Source organism: Salvelinus fontinalis, chromosome 23 (assembly GCF_029448725.1).
Source record: "Salvelinus fontinalis isolate EN_2023a chromosome 23, ASM2944872v1, whole genome shotgun sequence".
Classification (NCBI taxonomy): Eukaryota; Metazoa; Chordata; class Actinopteri; order Salmoniformes; family Salmonidae; genus Salvelinus; species Salvelinus fontinalis.
The window spans coordinates 39,341,346-39,363,742 of NC_074687.1; the positions used below are offsets into that span (position 1 = coordinate 39,341,346).

General features: G+C 41.3%; 3 protein-coding genes across 5 annotated transcripts in view; 2 read left to right on the forward strand and 1 right to left on the reverse strand.

Annotated features, from left to right (window-relative positions):
- Positions 1-14,791, reverse strand: part of LOC129821306 (sodium channel protein type 1 subunit alpha-like) — a 62,651-nt gene extending 47,860 nt beyond the window's left edge. For both annotated transcript variants that reach the window (XM_055878818.1, XM_055878820.1), the window contains exon 1: positions 14,484-14,791. The gene's annotated coding sequence lies outside the window, so the exon portion shown is untranslated. The remainder of the gene's footprint in view (positions 1-14,483) is intronic.
- A 126-nt stretch (positions 14,792-14,917) lies between these two features.
- Positions 14,918-21,796, forward strand: LOC129821307 (putative sodium-coupled neutral amino acid transporter 11). Its single transcript, XM_055878821.1, has 12 exons — positions 14,918-17,038; positions 17,154-17,277; positions 18,853-18,927; positions 19,031-19,165; positions 19,315-19,380; positions 19,573-19,679; positions 19,773-19,852; positions 20,046-20,116; positions 20,328-20,489; positions 20,603-20,715; positions 20,846-20,977; positions 21,069-21,796. The coding sequence occupies exons 1-12, from the start codon at positions 16,994-16,996 to the stop codon at positions 21,345-21,347; spliced, it is 1,389 nt and encodes a 462-aa protein (XP_055734796.1). The 5' UTR covers positions 14,918-16,993; the 3' UTR covers positions 21,348-21,796.
- A 235-nt stretch (positions 21,797-22,031) lies between these two features.
- The window catches only part of LOC129821308 (cordon-bleu protein-like 1), a 45,497-nt gene continuing 45,131 nt past the window's right edge, over positions 22,032-22,397 (forward strand). For both annotated transcript variants that reach the window (XM_055878822.1, XM_055878823.1), the window contains exon 1: positions 22,032-22,340. In XM_055878822.1, the coding sequence (XP_055734797.1) occupies positions 22,300-22,340 (41 nt within the window). In that variant the 5' untranslated portion in view covers positions 22,032-22,299. The remainder of the gene's footprint in view (positions 22,341-22,397) is intronic.

Here is a 22,397-nt window from a genome sequence, read left to right on the forward strand (position 1 = left end):
TTCTGGTGCAGGAAATGTGCAACCTTTATAAGTGCCTAACACACTGACTTGGACAATATGATTCCATTATAATCGTACACTTACAATCATCCAATATCACACAGGTACCAGTGAGAAGGAAAACAAAAATGCTTTCCATGCCACTCTTTGGCGGCCAAACCATCAATATGAGGTACTTCACAGTCTATTCTTCACACCTATCACTTCACTTTTTCTAAAGAAAACAACCCAATGAGTGGAGGAGAGATCTGGCTGTGGACAGATCCCACAGAGGACAAGTAGCTGGTCCTAAAAAGTCTAGAGAGACCTGGCCATGCTCCTAAATCCACAGCAACGACCTGGGAAAAATTCAATCAGATGTGACATTATAATACATGGGATGAAACAGAGGGATTTTGCATCAGATGCGACTTCTAGTTTAACCCATTACTCTCTGTTCCAGAGCCAATCACACAGACAACAGCTAGGAGGCATGATCTCGTTCAGAGCCCAACGTTTCCACTATAAAATGTCCCAGTGTAAAGAGTAGGGACGAGACAGAGGGAGAGGCTGAGTTTCCAAAGAGACTCAGAGAGTAGTAACATGATGCACAGGGACACTGCGATGGTAATATCAATAATCCCTTTACTACTGCATCTGTCACATCTGCTTTATCACTCTGTCATTGGCTTTACAGTGCAATAAAATACATTGTTTGTCTTGTCGGGTCCAAGATATCAATCACTAACACACTGGTCAATGCTGGATTGGATTTAACATAAATCACATCAATATGTCAACATAGTAAAACCCATCAAAGGATTTAGCGAAACGAAAGCAGTTGTTGTAACCTCTGTGTGAGGTGTCTTTGTGCTCTGTTATGGCAGATTATCATATCTCCCCATATTCTTCATGTGAGTGATGTTCTTGTGGGTTGTGAATATTAATGATTTGTTAAAACAGAAAAGCAAATAAATACATTAAATACGTTATACTAGAAATATCTTTATTATCACAGCTGTGATGGACTAGTTTGACTCTTTAGCCAGCTGTGCACAAAATTGACCCTGAATTTGGAATGAACTCATAAGTGTCTATGATCGGCATTAGTACTGTATACTACTCACGCATCTTCTAATCAATTTAATGGCTAGTAGCCGCATATAATTTTCCTCCATTAAATGGAAGAAGTCATCAAGAAATGGCTTTCCAGTAAAAGTTTTGCTGTACAGAATTTGCCAGTTGTAACTGTGTACGAAATTCAGCCACACTAGCTTATTTAAAATTCATCCTATTGTTGGCCTTACTGCACATGACAAATTGACCTCAAAGCCAAAGCCAACCTTTATACTATAGTTACCAAAAGGACAAAAATACATTTTGAAAACATTCAGACTACTCTCTTCTGTACAGTACATCTTCCAAATGGGATAGGAAGTATATATATTCGCAACAGTTGAATAAAGAGTTTCACAACAGTTTCATTAGGACATAGTCATGGCATGCATATTGCTTGTGGTTACACATCTGAGTGCATGCACTGAAGGTGCAGAGCACATGCATAAGTAGCAGCAGTTATGAAAATAGTGCAATGAACAGCTGACACCTGCTTCCTGAATAATAGAACCAATTATTCAGAATTAAATATTTTATATTGTAAAATAAAATAAAACATAGATATCATATTCAAGCCTTGAGGGGTGACAAGTCTATCTAATACAGCCAAGATTATCATTTTCTATGACCCGAAAACAGCTTCTGGGCATGAGATTTGGCTGTGGATGTACCTGCTCATTCCGGACCAGTCCCTTAGCCCCGGCACTCAAAAGAGAAAGAGACGGCGCAAGAGAGGCAAAAGAGTGAGCTCCCTGATGAGACTACGTCGGTGAGTAAATGAAATGCCTCTACCCTCTGTTCTATTGGTGAACGTACAATCACTATCCTATCAACGGGACCTGAAGAACAAGGACTTTGTCAAGAGTGCTTTGTCAAGAGTGAACGGCAGCTTCAGGTAAGGTTAAGGGGGGAGGTGTGTGTCTCTTTGCTAACAATAGCTAGTGTGTGATCTCTAATGTTAAGGAAGTCTCAAGGTTTTGTTTGCCTGAGTTAGAATACCTCATGATAAACTGCAGACCATACTATTTACAAAGAGAGTTTTCATCTATATCGTAGCTATCTATTTACCACAACAATCCGGCTACACTCAATGAGCAGAAATGCTTACTTACAGGCTCTAACCAATGGTGCGGAAAAAAAGGTATGTGTGTGTGTGTGTGTGTGTGTGTGTGTGTGTGTGTGTGTGTGTGTGTGTGTGTGTGTGTGTGTGTGTGTGTGTGTGTGTGTGTGTAGGTAAGTAAAGAAATAAAACAACAGGAAAAAGACATTTGAAAAAAAAGTAGCAAGGCTATATACAGACACCTGTTAGTCAGGCTTATTGAGGTAAAATGTCCATGTAGGTATCGTTAAAATGACTATGCATATATGATGAACAGAGAGTAGCAGAAGCGTAAAAAGAGGGGTTGGCGGGTGGTGGGACACAATGCAGATAGCCCGGTTAGCCAATGTGTGGGAGCACTGGTTGGTCGGGCCAATTTAGGTAGTATGTACATGAATGTATAGTTAAAGTGACTATGCATATAAGATAAACAGAGAGTAGCAGCAGCATAAAAGAGGGGTTGGCGGGGGGGGGGGGGGGGGGGCACACAATGCAAATAGTCCGGGTAACCATTTGGTTACCTGTTCAGGAGTCTTATGGCTTGGGGGTAAAAACTGTTGAGAAGCCTTTTTGTCCTAGACTTGGCACTCTGGTACCGCTTGCCATGCGGTAGTAGAGAGAACAGTCTATGACTGGGGTGGCTGGGGTCTTTGACAATTTTTAGGGCCTTCCTCTGACACTGCCTGGTGTAGAGGTCCTGGATGGCAGGCAGCTTTGCCCCAGTGATGTACTGGGCCGTACGCACTACCCTCTGAAGTGCCTTGCGGTCGGAGGCCGAGCAATTGCCGTACCAGGCAGTGATGCAACTGGTCAGGATGCTGTCGATGTTGCAGCTGTAGAACCTTTTGAGGATCTCAGGACCCATGCCAAATCCTTTTAGTTTCCTGAGGGGGAATAGGCTTTGTCGTGCCCTCTTCACGACTGTCTTGGTGTGTTTGGACCAATCTAGTTTGTTGTTGATGTGGACACCAAGGAATTTGAAGTTCTCAACCTGCTCCACTACAGCCCCGTCGATGAGAATGGGGACGTGCTCGGTGCTCCTTTTCCTGTAGTCCACAATCATCTCCTTAGTCTTGGTTACGTTGAGGGATAGGTTGTTATTCTGGCACCACCCGGCCAGGTCTTTGACCTCCTCTCTATAGGCTGTCTCGTCGTTGTCGGTGATCAGGCCTACCTACCACTGTTGTGTCGTCAGCAAATTTAATGATGGTGTTGGAGTCGTGCCTGGCCATGCAGTCGTGGGTGAACAGAGAGTACAGGAGGGGTCTGAGCACGCACCTCTGGGGAGCTCCAGTGTTGAGGATCAGTGTGGCAGATGTGTTGTTACCTACCCTCACCACCTGGGGGCGGCCTGTCAGGAAGTCCAGGATCCAGTTGCAGAGGGAGGTGTTTAGTCCCAGGTTCCTTAGCTTGTGATGAGCTTTGAGGGTACTATGGTGTTGAACGCTGAGCTGTAGTCAATGAACAGCATTATCACATAGGTGTTCCTTTTGTCTAGGTGGGAAAGGGCAGTGTGGAGTGCAATAGAGATTGTATCATCTGTGGATCTGTTTGGGCGGTATGCAAATTTGAGTGGGTCTAGAGTTTCTGGGATAATGGTGTTGATGTGAGCCATTACCAGCTTTTCAAAGCACTTCATGGCTACGGACGTGAGTGCTACGGGTCTGTAGTCATTTAGGCAGGTTGCCTTTGTGTTCTTGGGCACAGGGACTATGGTGGTCTGCTTGAAGTATGTTGGTATTACAGACTCAATCAGGGACATGTTGAAAATGTCAGTGAAGACACCTGCCAGTTGGTGAGCACTTGCCCGGAGGACACGTCCTGGTAATCCGTCTGGCCCCGCAGCCTTGTGTATGTTGACCTGTTTAAAGGTCTTACTCACGTCGGCTACGGAGAGTGTGATCACACAGTCGTCCAGAACAGCTGATGCTCTCATGCATGCCTCAGTGTTGCATGCCTCGAAGCGAGCATAGAGTGATTTAGCTCATCTAGTAGGCTCATGTCACTGGGCAGCTCGCGGCTGTGCTTCCCTTTGTAGTTTGTAATAGTTTGCAAGCCCTGCCACATCCGACGAGCATCGGAGCCGGTATAGTTTGTTTCAATCTTAGCCCTGTATTGACGCTTTTCCTGTTTGATGGTTCGTCGCAGGGCATAGCGGGATTTCTTGTAAGCTTCCGGGTTAGAGTCCCGCACCTTGAAAGCGGCAGCTCTACCCTTTAGCTCAGTGCGAATGTTGCCTGTAATCCATGGCTTCTGGTTGGGGTATGTACGTACAGTCACTGTGGGGGACGACGTCCTCAATGCACTTATTGATAAAGCCAGTGACTGATGTGGTGTAGTCCTCAATGTCATCGGAAGAATCCCGGAACATGTTCCAGTCTGTGATAGCAAAGCAGTCCTGACCATTTTTTTATAGACCAAGTCACTGGTGCTTCCTGCTTTAATTTTTGCTTGTAGGCAGAAATCAGGAGGATAGAGTTTAGGCGAGGGAGAGGCGAGGGAGATAGGCGAGGGAGAGCTTTGTACGCGTCTCTGTGTGTGGAGTACAGGTGATCTAGAATTTTTTTCCCTCTGGTTGCACATTTAACATGTTGATAGAGATTTGGTAGAACTGATTTAAGTTTCCCTGCATTAAAGTCTCCGGCCACTAGGAGCGCCACCTCTGGGTGAGTGGTTTCCTGTTTGCTTATTTCCTTATACAGCTGACTGAGTGCGGTCTTAGTGCCAGCATCTGTCTATGGTGGTAAATAAACAGCCACAAAAAGTATAACTGAGAACTCTCTAGGCAAGTAGTGTGGCCTGCAATTTATCACAATATACTCTACTTCAGGCGAGCAAAATCTAGAGACTTCCTTAGATTTCGTGCACTAGCTGTTGTTTACAAATATGCACAGACCGCCCCCCCTCGTCTTACCGGAGTGTGCTGTTCTATCCTGCTGGTGCAGAGTGTAACCCGCTAGCTGAATATCCATGTCATCATTCAGCCACGATTCCGTGAAGCATAGGATATTACAGTTTTTGATGTCCTGTTGGTAGGATATTCGTGATCGTACCTCGTCTAGTTTATTGTCCAATGATTGTACGTTGGCAAGTAATATTGACGGTAACGGCAGCTTTCCTAGTTGCTTTCTGCGGGTCCGGACGAGGCATCCAGCTCTTCGTCCTCTGCGTCGCTTCCTTTTGCGAATAATTGGGATTAGTCTCCCCACAGTCTGCCCTGTGGGGTGTTTGGAGAATATCGTGTGAGTCCTGCTTGTTGTTGTTGTTGTTGAAGAAATCTTTGTCTAATCCGAGGTGAGTGATCGCTGTCCTGATATCCAGAAGCTATTTTCTTCCGTAAGATACGGTTGCAGAAACATTATGTACAAAATAATTTACAAATATCGCGAAAAAAAAACACATAATAGCACAATTGGTTAGGAGACCATAAAACGGCAGCCATCTCCTCTGGCGCTATTTTTCTAAGCTACAGGACCGTTTTACTGGAATATGTTCCGGGATTCATCCGATAGCATTGAGGAGTTTACCACATCAGTAAACAGCTTCATTAATAAGTGCATCAAAGCGAGGTCCCCACAGTGACCGTACATAAATATCCCAACCAGAAGCCATGGATTATAGGCAACATCCGCACTGAGCTAAAGGCTAGAGCTGCCGCTTTCAAGGAGAGGGAAACTAATCCCAACGCTTATCAGAAATTCCGCTATTACCTCAGACGAGCCAGCAAACAGTCAAAACATCATTTACTAAACTAAGATCAAATCCTACTAAGTCAGCTCAGACACTCGTTGGATGTGGCAGCTCTATTACTGATTACAAAGGGAAACCAGCCGTGAGCTGCACAGTGAACTGAGCCTATTTGATGAGACAAATTCCTTCTATGGCTCTTTCGAGAAAAGCAACACTGAACCATGCATGAGAGCACCAGCTGTCCCGAATGACTGTGTGATCTAGCTCTTCAGGTTAATATTCACAAGGCCGCAGGCCAGACGGATTACCAGGAGGTGTAATCAGAGCATTCGCTGACCAGCTGGCAAGTGTCTTTACTAATATTTTCAACCTCCGCCTGACCCAGTCTGTAATACGTAAAATGTTCAATCAGACCACCATAGTCCCTGTGCCCAAGAACGCCACGATAACCTTTCTAAATGACTATCGCCCTGTTGCCATGAAATGCTTTGAAAGGCTGGTCATGGCTCACATCAACACCATCTTCTCAGACACCCTGGACACACTCCAATTCGCACAGCACCCCAACACATCCACAGATGACGCAATCTCTATTGCACTCCACACTGCCCTCTCCAACATGGACAAGAGGAACATTTGCATGAGAATGCTGTTCATTGACAATAGCTCAGTGTTCAACAGCATAGTGCCCTCCAAGCTCATCACTAACCCCAGGAACCTATGACTGAACACCTCCCTCTGAAACTGGATCCTGGACTTCCTGATGAGCCACCCCCAGGTGGAGGGTAGGCGACAACACATCCACCATGCTGACCCTCAGCACAGGGGCCCGTCAGAGGTGCGTGCTTAGTTTCCTATAGGGAGGAGGTCAGTGACCTGGCTGTGTGGTGCCAGGACAATAACCTCTCCCTTAACCTCAGCAAGACAAAGGAGCTGATCATGGACTACAGGAAACAGTGGAAGGCCGAGCACGGCCCCATTCACATTGATGGGGCTGTGGTGGAGCGGGTCGAGAGCTTCAAGTTCCTTGGTGTCCACATCACTAAGGAATGATGTGAAGAGGGCACAACAATGCCTCTTTCCCCTCAGGAGGCTGAAAAGATTTGGAATGGATCCTCAAACAATTCTACAGATGCACCATTGAGAGCATCTTCACTGGCTGCATCTTCGCTTGGTATGGCAACTGCTTGGCATCTGACCACAAGTGTATTAAAGCTAGTTAGATTTGAATTTAGATCTAAAAAGGACATTTTATTACTCTGCCAGTATTTGATGTTTCCTTTCATGTGTCCTACCAATTATTATTGGATTATTCACCATGGCAACCAATTGTTAGTATACAAATGGAACTGAGAGTTGGCTTTGTGGAGATCAGACTATTCTAATTTTTGCAAGGATATTTATCAGTTTTTGATCAAATGTAAGTCCGAACAAATACTTATTTCATTTTTATAATATTCCTGTTGCTATTGTTCAATGTAAATACAAGAAATGTGTATGTAGAGGGGTAACTTTCTTCACCAGTTGTCTTACCATTTTGTACAATTATGCGACTGATTTGAATGTTAATTCTCCTAAGAGGAATTATGGTGTGTTATTTTTCTCTTATTGTAAATTGTGTATGGAGATTGCTGACATGAATGTTTATTGGATTTACATTGTAGTCATTTTCTCTTTCTTTAATCCTGTTTCCCTCTGTACACAGACCACATGTATACTCTGTTTCAGCATGACTCCTAGACTGGGCTTCTGTGTCTGTCATCACTCTTTGACCAGAGTGCAGTCCGGTATCTGTTTACTCCCAGTGGCCTATCCACACATTAGAGAGTACCAAACTCCGTTTCAACAAGACACTACAGAGGGTAGTGCATAAGGCCCAGTACAACACTGGGGCTGAGCTCCCTGCCATCCAGGACCTCTATACCAGGGGATGTCAGAGGAAGCCCCTAAAAATTGCCACCCAAGTCATAGACTGTTCTCTCTGCTACCGCACAGTAAGCGATATGGATGCACTGGAACCAACAGGACCCTGAAAAGTGTCTAGCCCAAGCCATAAGACTGCTAAATAGTTTGTCCGGGTAGCTATTGGTTAACTATTTAACTATCTGCATTATCTCTTTTGACATCACATACACATCTGCTACTGTTTATTATCTATCCTGTTGCCTAGTAAATGCATCCCTACGTATATGTACATATCTATCTCAATTACCTTGTATAACTGCACATCAACTCGGTACTGATACCCCTTGTATATACAGTAGCCATGTTATCGTTACTCATTGTGTATTTATTCCTAGTGTTATTATTTTTCTTTAATTTCTCTTTTTTTCTCTCCATTGTTGGGAAGGGCCCATAAGTAAGCATTTCACTTAGTCTACATCTGTTGTTTACGAAGTGTTTGACAAATACAATTTGATTTGATTTCAGATCAGATCAGATCATCAAAAATGTTAACCATGCCATTGTATTTAGGTTAAAGGTGAAAAGTTGAAAAAATAAAAACATTCCAAAAATTCCTTTACGTTGATGACGTTTAGCAAATCCAATCAGTTTTCCACATTGATTCAAAATCATCACATTGAATTCTTTTGTTGAAATGACATGGAAACAATTTTGATTCAACCAGTTTGTGCCCAGTAGGTACCTTGCTCTACAATCAAAAACATAGATATAATGGTACAGTAAATGTAAATATCTGTATAATATATATATATATATATATAATGATATTATATCTTTTATTGGTGTACCACATTTCAACAGGTAGAGTGAGAATGCGTCGTGATGAAAACAATACTTCCTTTAAGCTTTATCAAAACTTAATCAAGGCAATTCCCAGTTTCCAATGCTATATGATGAGACACCAGGTTGGAATCCTCGTACCAAGTCTCTCCATTGGACCTATTACAGGCTTTTTTGTCTTTATTATGAGCATGTGACAAATACGATTCGATTTGATTTATCTATAGCACACGTGTATTACTCACTAATGACAACTGGAGATATTAGCTGCTGTTGAGATGATTCAAATATTTTTTTTCATCTGGAAGCTGGTGACATGACATCATGACTTTGAGGTGGCCAGCTGCACAAAACTGTCAAGTCGTTCAACCTGGACTCAGGGGTAGACGAAACATAGTACATTTAAATCAGGGACATTCCAATTAGTATGATATATAAGTTATAGATTGTTACGAATTTGCAAAATGTATGAAATGTTACGAATTTATATTTGTTGTGGATAATGTTAGCTAGGTTGCGAACACTAACATTAGAGTTATGGGTTAAGGTTAGGGTTTAACTTAAGGTTAGGAGTTAGGCTAACGGGTTAGGGTTAGGGGAAGGGTTAGCTAATATGCTAAGTAGTTGCAAAGTAGCTAAAAAGCAGTAAGTAGTTGCAAAGTTGCTAATTAGCTAAAATGCTAAAGTTGTCTGTGATGAGAATCGAAAATGCAACCTTTAGGTTGCTAGATGTTAGCAAAGTGGCTTGGTGGCAAACGCTAATGTTAGATAGGTGGCTAAGGTTAGCCAGGCTGGGGGTTAGGGTAAAAGGTGGTAAAGGTTAAGGTTAGGAGTTAGGTTAAAGGGTTAAGGTTAGGGTTAGGAAGGGTTAGCTAACATGCTAAGTAGTTGCAAAGTAGCTAAAAAGGATTAAGTAGTTGCAAAGTTGCTAACATGCTAAAATGCTAAAGTTGTCCATCGTGAGATACGGACATTCAACCTTCGGGTTGCTAGACGTTAGCTAGGTGGCTAATGATAACATTAACAAGGTGGATAACATTAGCTAGGCTAGGGGTTAGGGTTAAAGGTTTAAGGTTGGGGTTAATGGAAGGGTTAGCTAACATGCTAAGTAGTTGCTAATTAGCTAAAATGCTTACGTTGTCAATGATGAGAATCAAACACGCAACCTTTGGGTTACAAGACGTATGCGGTATACTTTAGTTTCTGCCTTAAGTAACCTTCTTTCTTATGTAACTATACCAAACATAACATACTAATTTCAGTGTCCCGGATTTACATTTACATTTTACATTTATATTTATATCATGTACATTTATATTACGACCAGTCTATGAGACCAGGCCGAGTCATTTGTCTCCTCTGTCATTACTGACTCCAAATGACAGCACATTTGTTTTCTCTGTCTTTCACCATGCATAGCCCTGTTCTGTTCATAACAAAACCTGACCAGGGGCCTTGACCTCAGTGGCTGACAACCCCAGCCTTCCCCTTCCATGTTTCACTAATTCTAACAGGCTCCCCGCTTTCACATGGACCCACATTAAGTTGGGTCGAGTGGTCTCAAATAGAAATTAGTCTCAATGTAGTGAAGCTTTTTAGTCTTCTCAGGCAAAATGAAAAAGTCTGTGCGAAAAGTAGGCTACGTCTATTGACTTGATATGCAATGCAATGCAGACCCTTTGACTTTTTCCACATTTTCTTATGTTACAGCCTTATTCAAAAATATATAAAATTGTTTATTTCTCTCATCAATCATCAACACACAATACCCCATAATGACACAGCAAAAACAGATTTGTAGAAATTTTAACAAATGTATAAAAATAAAAAATGGAAATATTACATTTACATAAGTATTCAGACCATTTATTCAGTACTTTGTTGAAGCACCTCTGGTAGCGATTACAGCCTTGATTCTTCTTGGGTATGACACTACAAGCTTGGCACACCTGTATTTGTGGAGTTTATCCCATTCTTCTCTTCAGATCCTCTCAATCTCTGTCAGGTTGGATAGGGAGCGTCGCTGCACAGCTATTTTCAGGTCTCTCCAGAGATGTTCAGATAAGATTGGGTTCAAGTCTGGGCTCTGGCTGGGCCACTCATGGACGCCTGCATTGTCTTGGCTGTGTGCTTAGGGTAGTTGTCCTGTTGGAAGGTGAACCTTCGCCCCAGTCTGAGATTCTGAGCACTCTAGAGCAGGTTTTCATCAAGGATCTATCTGTACTTTGCTCCGTTCATCTTTCCCTTGGTCCTGACTATTCTCCTAGTCCCTGCTGCTGAAAAACATCCCCACAGCATGATGCTGCCACCACCATGCTTCACTGTAGGGATGGTGCCAGGTTTCTTCCAGACGTGATGCTTGGCATTCAGGCCAAAGAGTTCAATCTTGGTTTCATCAGACCAGAGATTCTTGTTTCTCATGGTCTGAGAGTCCTTTAGGTGCCTTTTGGCAAACTCCTAGCGGGCTGTCATGTGCCTTTTACTGAGGGGTGGCTTCCGTCTGGCCACACTACCATAAAGGCCTGATTGGTGGAGTGCTGCAGAGATTGTTGTCCTTCTGGAAGTTTCTCCCCTCTCCACAAGGAACTCTGGAGCTCTGTCAGAGTGACCATTGGCTTCTTGGTCACGTCCCTGACCAAGGCCCTTCTCCCCTGATTGCTCAGTTTGGCAGGGCGGCCAGCTCTAGGAAGAGTCTTACTGGTTCCAAACTTCTTCCATTTAAGAAGGATGGAGGCCACTGTGTTCTTGAGGACCTTCAATGCTGCAGATCTGTGCCTCAACACAATCCTGTCTTGGAGCTCTATTTACAATTCCTTCGACCTCATGGCTTGGTTTTTGCTCTGACATGCATTGTCAACTGTGGGACCTTATATAGACATATGTGTGCCTTTCCATATCATGTAAAATCAATTGAATTTACCACAGGTGGACTCCAATCAAGTTGTAGAAACATCTCAAGGATGATCAATGGAAACAGGATGCACCTGACCTCAATTTCAGATTCTCATAGCAAAGGGTCTGAATACTTATGTAAATAAGGTATTTCTGTTTTTATTTGTAATACATCTGCAAACATTCCTAAAAAACATTTTTTGCTTTGTCATTATGGGGTATTGTGTGTAGATTGACGAGGAAAAAAATTATTGTATCAATTTTAGAATAAGGCTGTAAAGTAACAAAATGTGGAAAAAGTCAAGGTCTGAATACTTTCCCAAATGCACTGTAATTGCCATGCATCAGCAGACGTTTTATCAGCTTCTTATTTGTGCGAAAGCATTTTGGCATTTAAGTGCCATATTGCCTACTATAGCCGATCGTAAACCACATTGAAAGTCCAACCCTACTGGACACAGACGTCAATGCAACGTCTATTCCACGTTGGTTCAACGTAATTGTATTGAAATGATGTGGAAAAACGTTGAACCAGTGTCTGCCCAGTGGGACGTGAGTTGTTTAGTCTATTATTAAAATAAACACAAATCACTTTGTGAACAAAGCAACTACTAGGCTACTTTCTCTCGTGGATGGGAGCTGTAGATTGAGGGATTTGAGCGGGTTATTTTCCCGCATTTGCTGCTGTCTATGGTGCTGCAAGTTTAACCGCACTAGGCTAAGTGCAGAAATGCCGGTAGGTCTAGCAAAAATGCCTGATATCCCCTTTACAGTGGCTGCTGGTTGGGTGAATGTCAACGATTTATTCTCCATTATTTCACAAGAGATATGCCCAAATAGGAGAGATTAAAGAGTTATGGCATTACCCACATAAGAGTCTAGAATGATGTAACGATTAAAATCATACTCGTCTTAGGGCGCATATCCCTTTTTGTATATGATGTTACATTTCATGACTAAATATGCGTGTTGATTTAGTTTACTCATGCATGCAAACACATGATACGATTATGGAAAGTTGAGATAGGAATTTCAATTAACAATAGCACTAGGAATTGCTGTTTTTTCTTATGCTTCAACAAAATGGTACAAAATCAACGTTCTAAGCTGTCAACAGCAAGCAAACGCAAGTTACAGATGTGAAATACATAGCCTAAAGATATGCTATCTGGCCAACCAGTCAAACAACAGATGAGAATGTATGAAGGACCATTATCATATTCAAAACATTATCAGCAGCCTATGGCAACACATTCATGACATCTGATTGACTGTTACCATAAGCTGTTAAATCAAAGTTGACATGCAGCCTGACACACTGTTTCTTCTGTATGATAGGCTATAGCCTATGTCTCATCCAGAAGGTGCTCCCTGGTAGGCTGCGGAGGGAAGGTAAATATCGGCTAAATAAGTGGACACAACAACAGAAAATGGAAAAGGGTGCGTGTACACATCCGACAATGAATGTCTAGATTTCGGCTAATCTCAGAGTTGTTTATATGACCGCATGAGATGTTACATGAGGGAATCAAACAGGTTATTTTATCAATGGCAGATTTTCAATACGAAGAGGGGGGGGGGGGGGGGGGGGGGTGAGCTGCTATCGCTATACTTGCGGCTTTAGTTATTTCCCTAGAGAAGGCTCATAGCAAAATCTCAGCCCTACCCAGCTAGTCTGGTAGAGCCAACTCCCTCAATCCACCCTTCCCATTCACATACACGGCAGTACTATAGCCAAGCGCCCACAAACACTGCTTGCATCCCTCCTCAATTTTTAAGAACAAATTGGCTACTTTGTCGAGTGATTGGGGACGCATGATACATTTAGGTCGTCGGCGACACTATAAATAATGCAGGCCTATACATTATGATGAATTCGAACAGACTGATTATGATTTATAGCCTAATATGTATATTGATGTGTTATGACAGGCCTATGTCGCAAGATTAATAAATAAAAACATATTTTCCCGGTGGGATAAAGTCGAAATCATCTATTGACTGATATGTGTTCAATTCTCATAGTCTTTATTCGGCAATAATCATATTACGGCCTATCTAGTCCCAGGGGCCGAAGTGTCGGCTACAGTAGGTTGTCGTTGTCTGGCTGTTCCATCGTCTGTAGCCTTTTTTTGCCACTGTTGATATGAATCTAACAGGTTGGAATACCAGGAAGTGACACCCTCTCTAGGTGGGTCAGCTGGAACAATCTGTTTAATAAACCTGATACAGAAACAGCATTAGAAGGGACAATATTAGTGATCGACAACATTCGGTTGATATCCGCTCTGACAAGGTTAAATTAGGCTACAGTAGGGAACAAGTATAATTTGTGGTGAACTATATTTTCTCTGGGAGATCAAAAATGCCGAAAGAACAATGTTGTCAGAGGCTATACTTCACGCCTGATCCAGTGTTTGATCCATTGACATAAGAACGAGGTTTGATCACAAAGCTGTCATAACTAGCAGGATCATAGTATTATCTTCTAAAGAGCTTATTTTACCCAACAAGACAAATTCCCTTTAAAACCTACGCCACAGTCGTTCTTTTTAAATGAATAAAAGATCTGTAAACTCTGGTAATACCCTGTCAAAATGACAAGATGCCCATAATAAAGATTACCCTATACTCAATTATTTCAGTAGATATACCAAGGTCTATCAAAATTATTTGAATAGGACATATATAGGTTAGGCCTACGCATCATGGAACATTCAGTTACCAATAATTGATCTTTATTGTTTAAGAGCCTTCCAGGCATCTTCTTTCCCCCTATTTTTCCATCAGCTTTGACGCATCACTTTTGGAAAAAAAAGGGACAGCTCCCTCTCCGTTTTCTACTGAGAAATTAAATTACTGTAGAAATAAATACTTTTTTGGAGAATTATCTAAATTACGCAGACTAAATTTCCCACCTTTGGGCAGCCCCATGGCATCCATTCTCATCCCCTGCACCCACCATTAGTTTGTCATCCAAGAAGGGGAAGAATCCGCCAATAATCGCCAGGCACGCCTTGATGTTGCTCTCTCCCCAGTAAAAAGGTGATTCGAGGACACATGTGGATACTTGATTAAGTCAAAAGGTTTTCCTCTCTATAATGTAGTATTTCCCAGCGATGGACCCCCCCAAAAAATCTCACAGGAGAGCGTCATGAAATTGCTGGCAGCACTGTCGCCTTGTTCAGAGCATTCTGTTGCGCTTCCGGTTGTTTCCGGGTACAAATGACTGCAGAGATGCAGGGTTGTGTGCGTGATCATAAATAATGTCTGCTGTGGTCGTGGATGTCGGGAAGAGATAATAGAGAGCCAGCCTACAGTTTGGTATCACTGAACTGGAGATTACATGTACCTGTAACACCGTAAAAAACATAACAAAAGTGTCAGATCGTCATCTAGTGATGGGGGAGGTAGGGGTGTTTTTTCTCATTATGATACAACTAAAGGCTTCGCTACACACTGTCACTACCATGTGTGCGTTGTCACTACCGTGTGTGAATCCATTTAGTTTTTCTACCCTTTAGTAGCCTACTCTTGTTATCATCATTTTGTATCGCCTAATCTAAGAAAACATAAAATACCCACTTTGATGCATCTATTACTCTTTTATTAGATGTTTGTTAAGAGACTGATACATAAGAAGGCACGTATTAAAACGTGTGAATATTGCCCTCTGTCATTCTACCTCTGAAATACACCCAGACCTTCAAGTTTTCTGATGGCACCTAAGGGGCTGCAGGCAGCATTGTTCAGGGATCAAACGGAATGAAATGCTGTGTTGTGTCATTCGTCCAATTACTGACGTGCAGCAACCATCAACTCTGTATTTTCAGAGAAGACAGTGTTATTGAACTTCTTGATAGTTTTCCATTCAACATCAGAGGATCGGTTAAGTCTGATCCTGACTGGAGATGTGTGAGTTAAATAGTTAATGAAGGAAGCACATATAGATTTGTGTCGCCAATTGGGTAAAATGTGTTGGTTAAACTCTAATTTGGGTAAATTACACTAACACTACTTTTTAATTATATGCAATTATATTAATTACATCATGAATCTCTAAAGGTTTTGGTTTCTGGGTAAGTTCCTTTCGTTGCCAAAGGGGCCCACGCTGATGTATGACTAACAAACCGCTCTGTGACATTTACAGACTTCCCTGTTAAATGTTTTTCCCAGGATACTTTTTTTTTCCATTCAGGGAACATTGCTGGGTTCATGTTGCTATAGCACGGTTGACCAGTGTGTGAGTTTCCACCATGACCCACTTCTCTGAATCATCAGCAACTACACTGACACGTTCAGTCATTTCTAGGACATCAATGCTCAGAGACAGGGACTCTGATGGGTGGTGTTTTAAAGAGCAAGCGTTTGTCTGAGTGCCAGCCAGACGATGTGGCCCGGACTGAGCGAATGCAATCCTGGGTAGGACAGCATGCATTATGGGAAAGCAAGAGTGTGATGGGAAACTTTGAAATGTGCAGTGATGAGTGTGATCTCAACTGCTTTAAATGTTCCAAATACTTTAATAACTGATTGAGACTTTAATGTTTTTCTGTACCAACATTGGATGGTGGTGTCATGTTATACACTCGTATAAATTGAAGAACAGCCTCATCACACATACAGTAGTGAAGCCTAACAACACATTGTACTACTTTTGATATTATTTAAAGTCTTCATTCATAACACATTTGTATTGTTGATACCACAGACAGACACGATTTTATTTCAGAAGTCAAATCGTTTTTGTTGAGTTTAATTTTGTGTTTCTGCTTTGTTTTTCTACATGTGACTATCTTTCTGAGAAAAAGAAAAACATGTCTGACCTAAATTGACTCTAGCCTTTTAGGCCTTCTCATGTCAGCTGACTTGATCACACTGGGGTATGTACTTTCATTATGGAACAATTTATATTAACACATGACCAAACCTCTATGAACTCTTTGAAACCCTCACAAATGTTGAATAGAACCCAACATATTATTTATTCCATTGTCCCTAATTGCAAAGGACGTATATGCCTATTGTTATTATCAATTTGGTGTAGAATTTGTTGGTTTTTGCATATTCACTCCTTCAGTTGAACAAATAAATACTTTTGATACTAATCTTTTAAAGCTCATTTCACTCGACTGGGTATGTGTGTCGAATGCGGCTTACAGGTTGGACGCGTTCCAGGTACACAATTCTGCGCAGGTCTATAGTTCACGTCTCAGGAACCACATGAGTATTATAATGATGTTGTAATCAGCCCAACCCAATGCAGAAATTGTCTAGACCTATCAGGAACGCACCCAGTGTTGTACTAAGCCATTTAGGGGCGCTGTTGCCATCGTTTTTCATGGGCGAACTTAAACAACTCCGATCAGGAAAGTTTTGAACATTCTGCCCAGTTAATCAATTTCATGACAGAGATGCGGATAGAACGTTTATAAATTGACGGAAACACTTAGAACACCTGGTGGCATAAAAATGAGTACATCAATACAGGAAAGTGGAGGCCGGGAAGCTCAACAGGTAGGCTGCCGACTTACTAGGATACGAATAGGTTTACTTTTATTGTTCCTCACGATTACCACCATTCTACAACATGATGTGTTCATTGTGTTCAAATGTGTTAATTTGACCCTAGATTGAGAATGGCGAAGGGAAACCGCTGCTTGCTTCACAAAAGGTGGTTGGAGGAAAAGTCAAAAGTTCGATGATATCAGCCTCTTTTAATTTCATCAATTCGATAATAGGATCTGGAATAATAGGTAAATGAGTGTTTATACATTCAATTGTGGGATCATCATGTTTGTATTTCAGTAGCACAGCAGAATAGACCTACTGGTGGCAATAGCTGCAATGACACCCTTCTTGAGAGGGGAGCACCTGTTGCTAGTTACTGTCTAATAAGTTGATCAATCATGTTACCCAATAAGATAAGCAAGTTATATATGTTGAACATGCAGGATCACATGATTTCCTGGGAATAGAAAACATCATAGGACCTACACTACTGTTCAAAAGTTTGGGGTCACTTAGAAATGTCCTTGTTTTTGAAAGGAGCGCTTTTTTTGTCCATTAAAATAACATCAAATTTATAAAAAATACAGTGTAGACATTGTTAATGTTGTAAATTACTATTGTAGATGGACACGGGAGATTTTTAATGGAATATCTACATAGGTGTACAGAGGCCCATTATAAGCTACCATCACTCCTGTGTTCCAATGGCATGTCGTGTTAGCTAATCCAAGTTTATCATTTTAAAAGGCTAATTGATCATTAGAAAACCTTTTTGTAATTATGATAGCATAGCTGAAAACTGTTGTTCTGATTAAAGAAGCAATAAAACTGGCCTTCTTTAGACTAGTTGAGCATCCGGAGCATCAGCATTTGTGGGTTCGATTACAGGCACAAAATGGCCAGAAACAAAGCACTTTCTTCTGAAACTCGTCAGTCTATTCTTGTACTGAGAAATGAAGGCTATTCCATGTGAGAAATTGCCAAGAAACTGAAGATCTCGTACAATGCTGTGTACTACTCCCTTCTCAGAACAGCACAAATTGGCTCTAACCAGAATAGAAAGAGGAGTGGGAGGCCAAGTACATTAGATTGTCTAGTTTGAAAAACAGACGCCTCACAAATCCTCAACTGGCAGCTTCATTAAATAGTACCCGCAAAACACCAGTCTCAATGTCAACAGTGAAGAGGCGACTCCGGGATGCTGGCCTTCTAGGCAGAGTTGCAAAGAAAAAGCCATATCTCAGACTGGAAAATAAAAATAAAACATTAAGATGGGAAAAAGAACACTGGACAGAGAACTCTTCAACATAATTTCAAACGGGTTTTCTAATGATCAATTAGCCTTTTAAAATGATAAACTTGGATTAGCTAACACAACGTGCCATTGAAACAGAGGAGTGATGGTTGCTGATAATGGGCCTCTGTATGCCTATGTAAATATTATATTTTAAAAAATCTGCCATTTCCAGCTACAATAGTCATTTACAACATTAGCAATGTCTACACTGTACTTCTGATCAATTTGATGTTATTTTAATGGACAAAATGTTTTGCTTTTCTTTAAAAAACAAGGACCTTTCTAAATGACCCCAAACTTTTGAACGGTAGTGTACCTCAGCCACATTGATCAGCCCCTGGGTGGTTGGCCCCTGCATCATATGACCACTGACATCATAATACTTCCTTTGTGCTTCCACAATTCTTTCTAAATTGTATGACTCAACTTTTTCTGTCAGTACAATGAAAATATAAACTCTTAAAAAATATGTATTTTTGAATATGTTGTGATAACATGATCTGTTATTTAATTTGTTTTTCAGGTTTGCCATACTCCTTAAACCAGGCTGGCCTTCCCCTTGGCCTTTTTCTCCTGGTTTTGGTAGCATTTATTACAGGTAGGTTCTGTAATGGTGACAACTGTGATGAACTCCCTTTTACGATAAAATGTATTTAACTCAACAGCTAACATTGTGGCTTTGTCCTGTTTCTTCCTTGCAGACTACTCTATCATCTTGTTGATTAAAGGAGGGAATCTTTCAGGGACAAATAGTTACCAGTCACTTGTACGTAGCACTTTTGGTATCACTGGATTTCTGGTTCTGTCTTTATTGCAGTTTCTATACCCTTTCATTGGTAAGTCTTGAACGGAGGTGTCATTTTAAAGTAAATCAGAACTACTTACAACCAAGATTTTATGAGATTGAGCAGTCTCATACAAACTGATATACAGGTACTGGTTGGGACTTGGATTGTAACATAACCACAATGTGTGTCTTCCCCAGCTATGATCAGCTACAACATCATAACTGGTGACACATTGACCAAAGTGTTTCAGAGACTACCTGGAGGTACAGTATGGCACATTGTACTTTAATGTAATATATCTGAACAAATTCAAGCCACAACTTGTGTGCATTGATATGCTAATACTGTGACAGTAAAAAATAGGTCACAGTTTTTCTGAATTAAGTGCAAACACCAAAGCCACGTTTGTTAATTGCATGTTGCGAATTCATATTTTTCATACTTGCTATTTGCAGTTGGACCGGGCCACATACTTACAGAGAGACATTTTGTCATCGTTGTATCCACTATTCTATTCACATTACCCCTGTCTCTTTTCCGGAATATATCAAAGCTGGGAAAGGTAAGACTTAATCACATGTTGTCACATTTATTTAAGTAGTCATTGACTCATTTTATCCTTTGTGAGCTAAAGCATCTATCTATGTGATTCCAGGTGTCCTTACTGTCCATGGTGTTGACAGTTTTCATCCTCATCACTGTCATCATCAGAGCAGCTACCCTGGGACCACATATGTACATTACATTACTTAACACTGTCATAACCTATTCACTCACATGCTATATCATATTCTAATCCAATCTGAGACACATTCAGTTTTTATTTTACATTTCAGTCAACTAAACGACTATTGAAACCACTTACTCTGGAATTAGAAAAACTTAAAATGGATAACAACACGTTTATCCAATGACTTTGTGCCCTTAGTCCCCCTACAGAGAATGCGTGGGTGTTTGCAAGGTGGAATGCGATTCAGGCCGTTGGTGTTATGTCTTTTGGTCAGTTCTCGTCTACATCAACTGTATATTTGTAAAGTACAAGTAATACTTGCTCGAGACAAAACGACCCATACATGTGTACATCTTCATATTGTATGGTATTGGCTATCAAGTGTCATAATCGAGGAACTCCACACAAAACGACCACACAAACATGTCATTTGGACTGTTCATAGGTTGTAATACTTAGCCATATCCCTTTGTTCCATAGCCTTTATCTGCCATCACAACAGCTTTATGATCTACGGCTCTCTGACGGAACAGAGCCTAAGTAACTGGTCTCGTGTCACCCACATGTCTGTTGGCTCGGCTATGATTGTCAGTATTCTGTTTGCTGCGACTGGCTATGCTACCTTCACTGGGTACACGCAAGGTAAAACACAGCACATAGAATCATAGAACCATCTTGTGGCGTTAGACCCAAGTGCATCCATATACACACTGCCTAAGGAGTACATTTTTCTGATCGCCTCTTTATATTTTCAGGTGATATCTTTGAAAACTACTGTGGGAACGATGACCTGGCTACTTTTGGTCGCTTCTGTTTCGGCATCAGTATAATAACAACTTTTCCTCTGGAGTGTTTTGTGACTCGAGAGGTATGACGTTATTTATGCACATGCCACTTCATATGGCACAGGACAGTATGTTGTGGCGCAGTGTTCATAGATTTTAGTGCACATCACCCTGTAAAAATCAAGTCCTTGTTCTCTCTTTTAATGTTTGCAGGTAGTATCCAATGTTTTTTTCAAAGGGTCTCTCAACAACCATGCCCATGTGGCGGTCACCTTGCTCATAGTTGCAGCGTGCACAGCATTATCCTTGGCCTACGACTGTCTGGGTATTGTTCTGGTGTTAAATGTAAGCCGGATGACCTTTTGAATTGTTGTAACTTATTTCTCTACTAAAATTGCAATGGTTATCTTTTTAACAAATGTTTTTTGTCTTCCAGGGTGTTGTAAGTGCCACACCTTTAATTTTCATCATTCCATCAGCTTGCTACCTCAAGCTTTCCACAGAGCGCTGGTTCCAAGGTGAAAACCGCATCCCCTGTCTCATCCTCATAGCTGGTGTCTTTGTCATGACAACTGGTTTGATCATGGCGGTTATGTTCCCCCAAGACTGCTCCCATGGTGCCGAGATGTTTTACTGCGCAACTTCCAACCTCTCCATATCCCCGACACCACCCACTGAGCTACTCTTTCAGAATTCAACTCAGAATTCTAGATGAAACGTTCTTGTTACACACTGGGGTTTTGTGATATGACTTTGTATGCCCATTGTATCTATTACCTCTGCAATGAATGTGTGTGTCATAATTTATGCTATTTGTGAAAGTGCCATAATGCAATACATTCATCAATTTGTATATCAGACTGGGACAAAGTTCCACTTTGAATTTCGCGAGTAGTTACCTTCGAGAAACCTACCACACGATGTCGCTGTAACATAATCAGACTATATAAAACTTTTATAAAAAGGTTTCTCGAAGGTAACCTTTTGCCCTCTTGCCTTGATGTCACGCCCTTCGAAGATGAATGTAGTTATAGAAGTTTGTCCAACGGTAGTGCATTTTCCACTGCTGGTTAGGGGGAATATGTTATACATTTACTATTTGGGAAATTTCATGATTATAATATTTAGTCTATTTCAATATTATCAATGTAAACCCGAATTGTTCACAACACTAAAAATAAAAGTAATATGAATTGTCTCCTGCAGTACAATTTTTTTACATACATTTTCACTGTTGAATTCATTTAAAAATCAGACAAAGTATGTGTATTCCCTCTGGGATGGATAGGTGAAATTACCGCTGGGAGTAAAAACGGGAGAAGAGTGAAGGTATTCAACGCCCCACGAATGGTTATTTGAATCTCTACTCACACGTTTTGACGCCGATTTTTGTAGGTGGTATGCTTTTGGCAGAGAAAACTTATCAGTGCTTGTAGCAGGCATCGTGTCACAACTTTGAAATGTAGACTGCTGGCTAAACGATGGAAAGACTGGGTTGTGCTGGCGGCGTATTGGAACAGAGGAGCGACTGTTGTGTGGATCAATATAGAAGTGGGAGTTCTAGAATTCATTTTGAACGCATAGTAGCCTAATGTATTACTGAACGAATCAACGCCACGATATATTTTGTACGGTATAATTTATTTTCTTCTCCCTAATAAATACTGATGAAAGTTGACAGCAGCGCGGAGGGCCAGGGGCATTCATGGTAAGAGATGACGAGTAACATAATGAGCTTAATTAAATCATAATTGTCCTGTGTCCC

Bases quoted from the DNA above. Each gene is read 5' to 3' on its own strand.
- LOC129821307 (XM_055878821.1), top strand. From the start codon at position 16,994: ATGAGTACATCAATACAGGAAAGTGGAGGCCGGGAAGCTCAACAG. The intron at 19,680-19,772 runs GTAAGACTTAAT...ATGTGATTCCAG, and splicing joins ATATATCAAAGCTGGGAAAG to GTGTCCTTACTGTCCATGGT. The intron at 20,117-20,327 runs GTCAGTTCTCGT...TTTGTTCCATAG, and splicing joins CGTTGGTGTTATGTCTTTTG to CCTTTATCTGCCATCACAAC.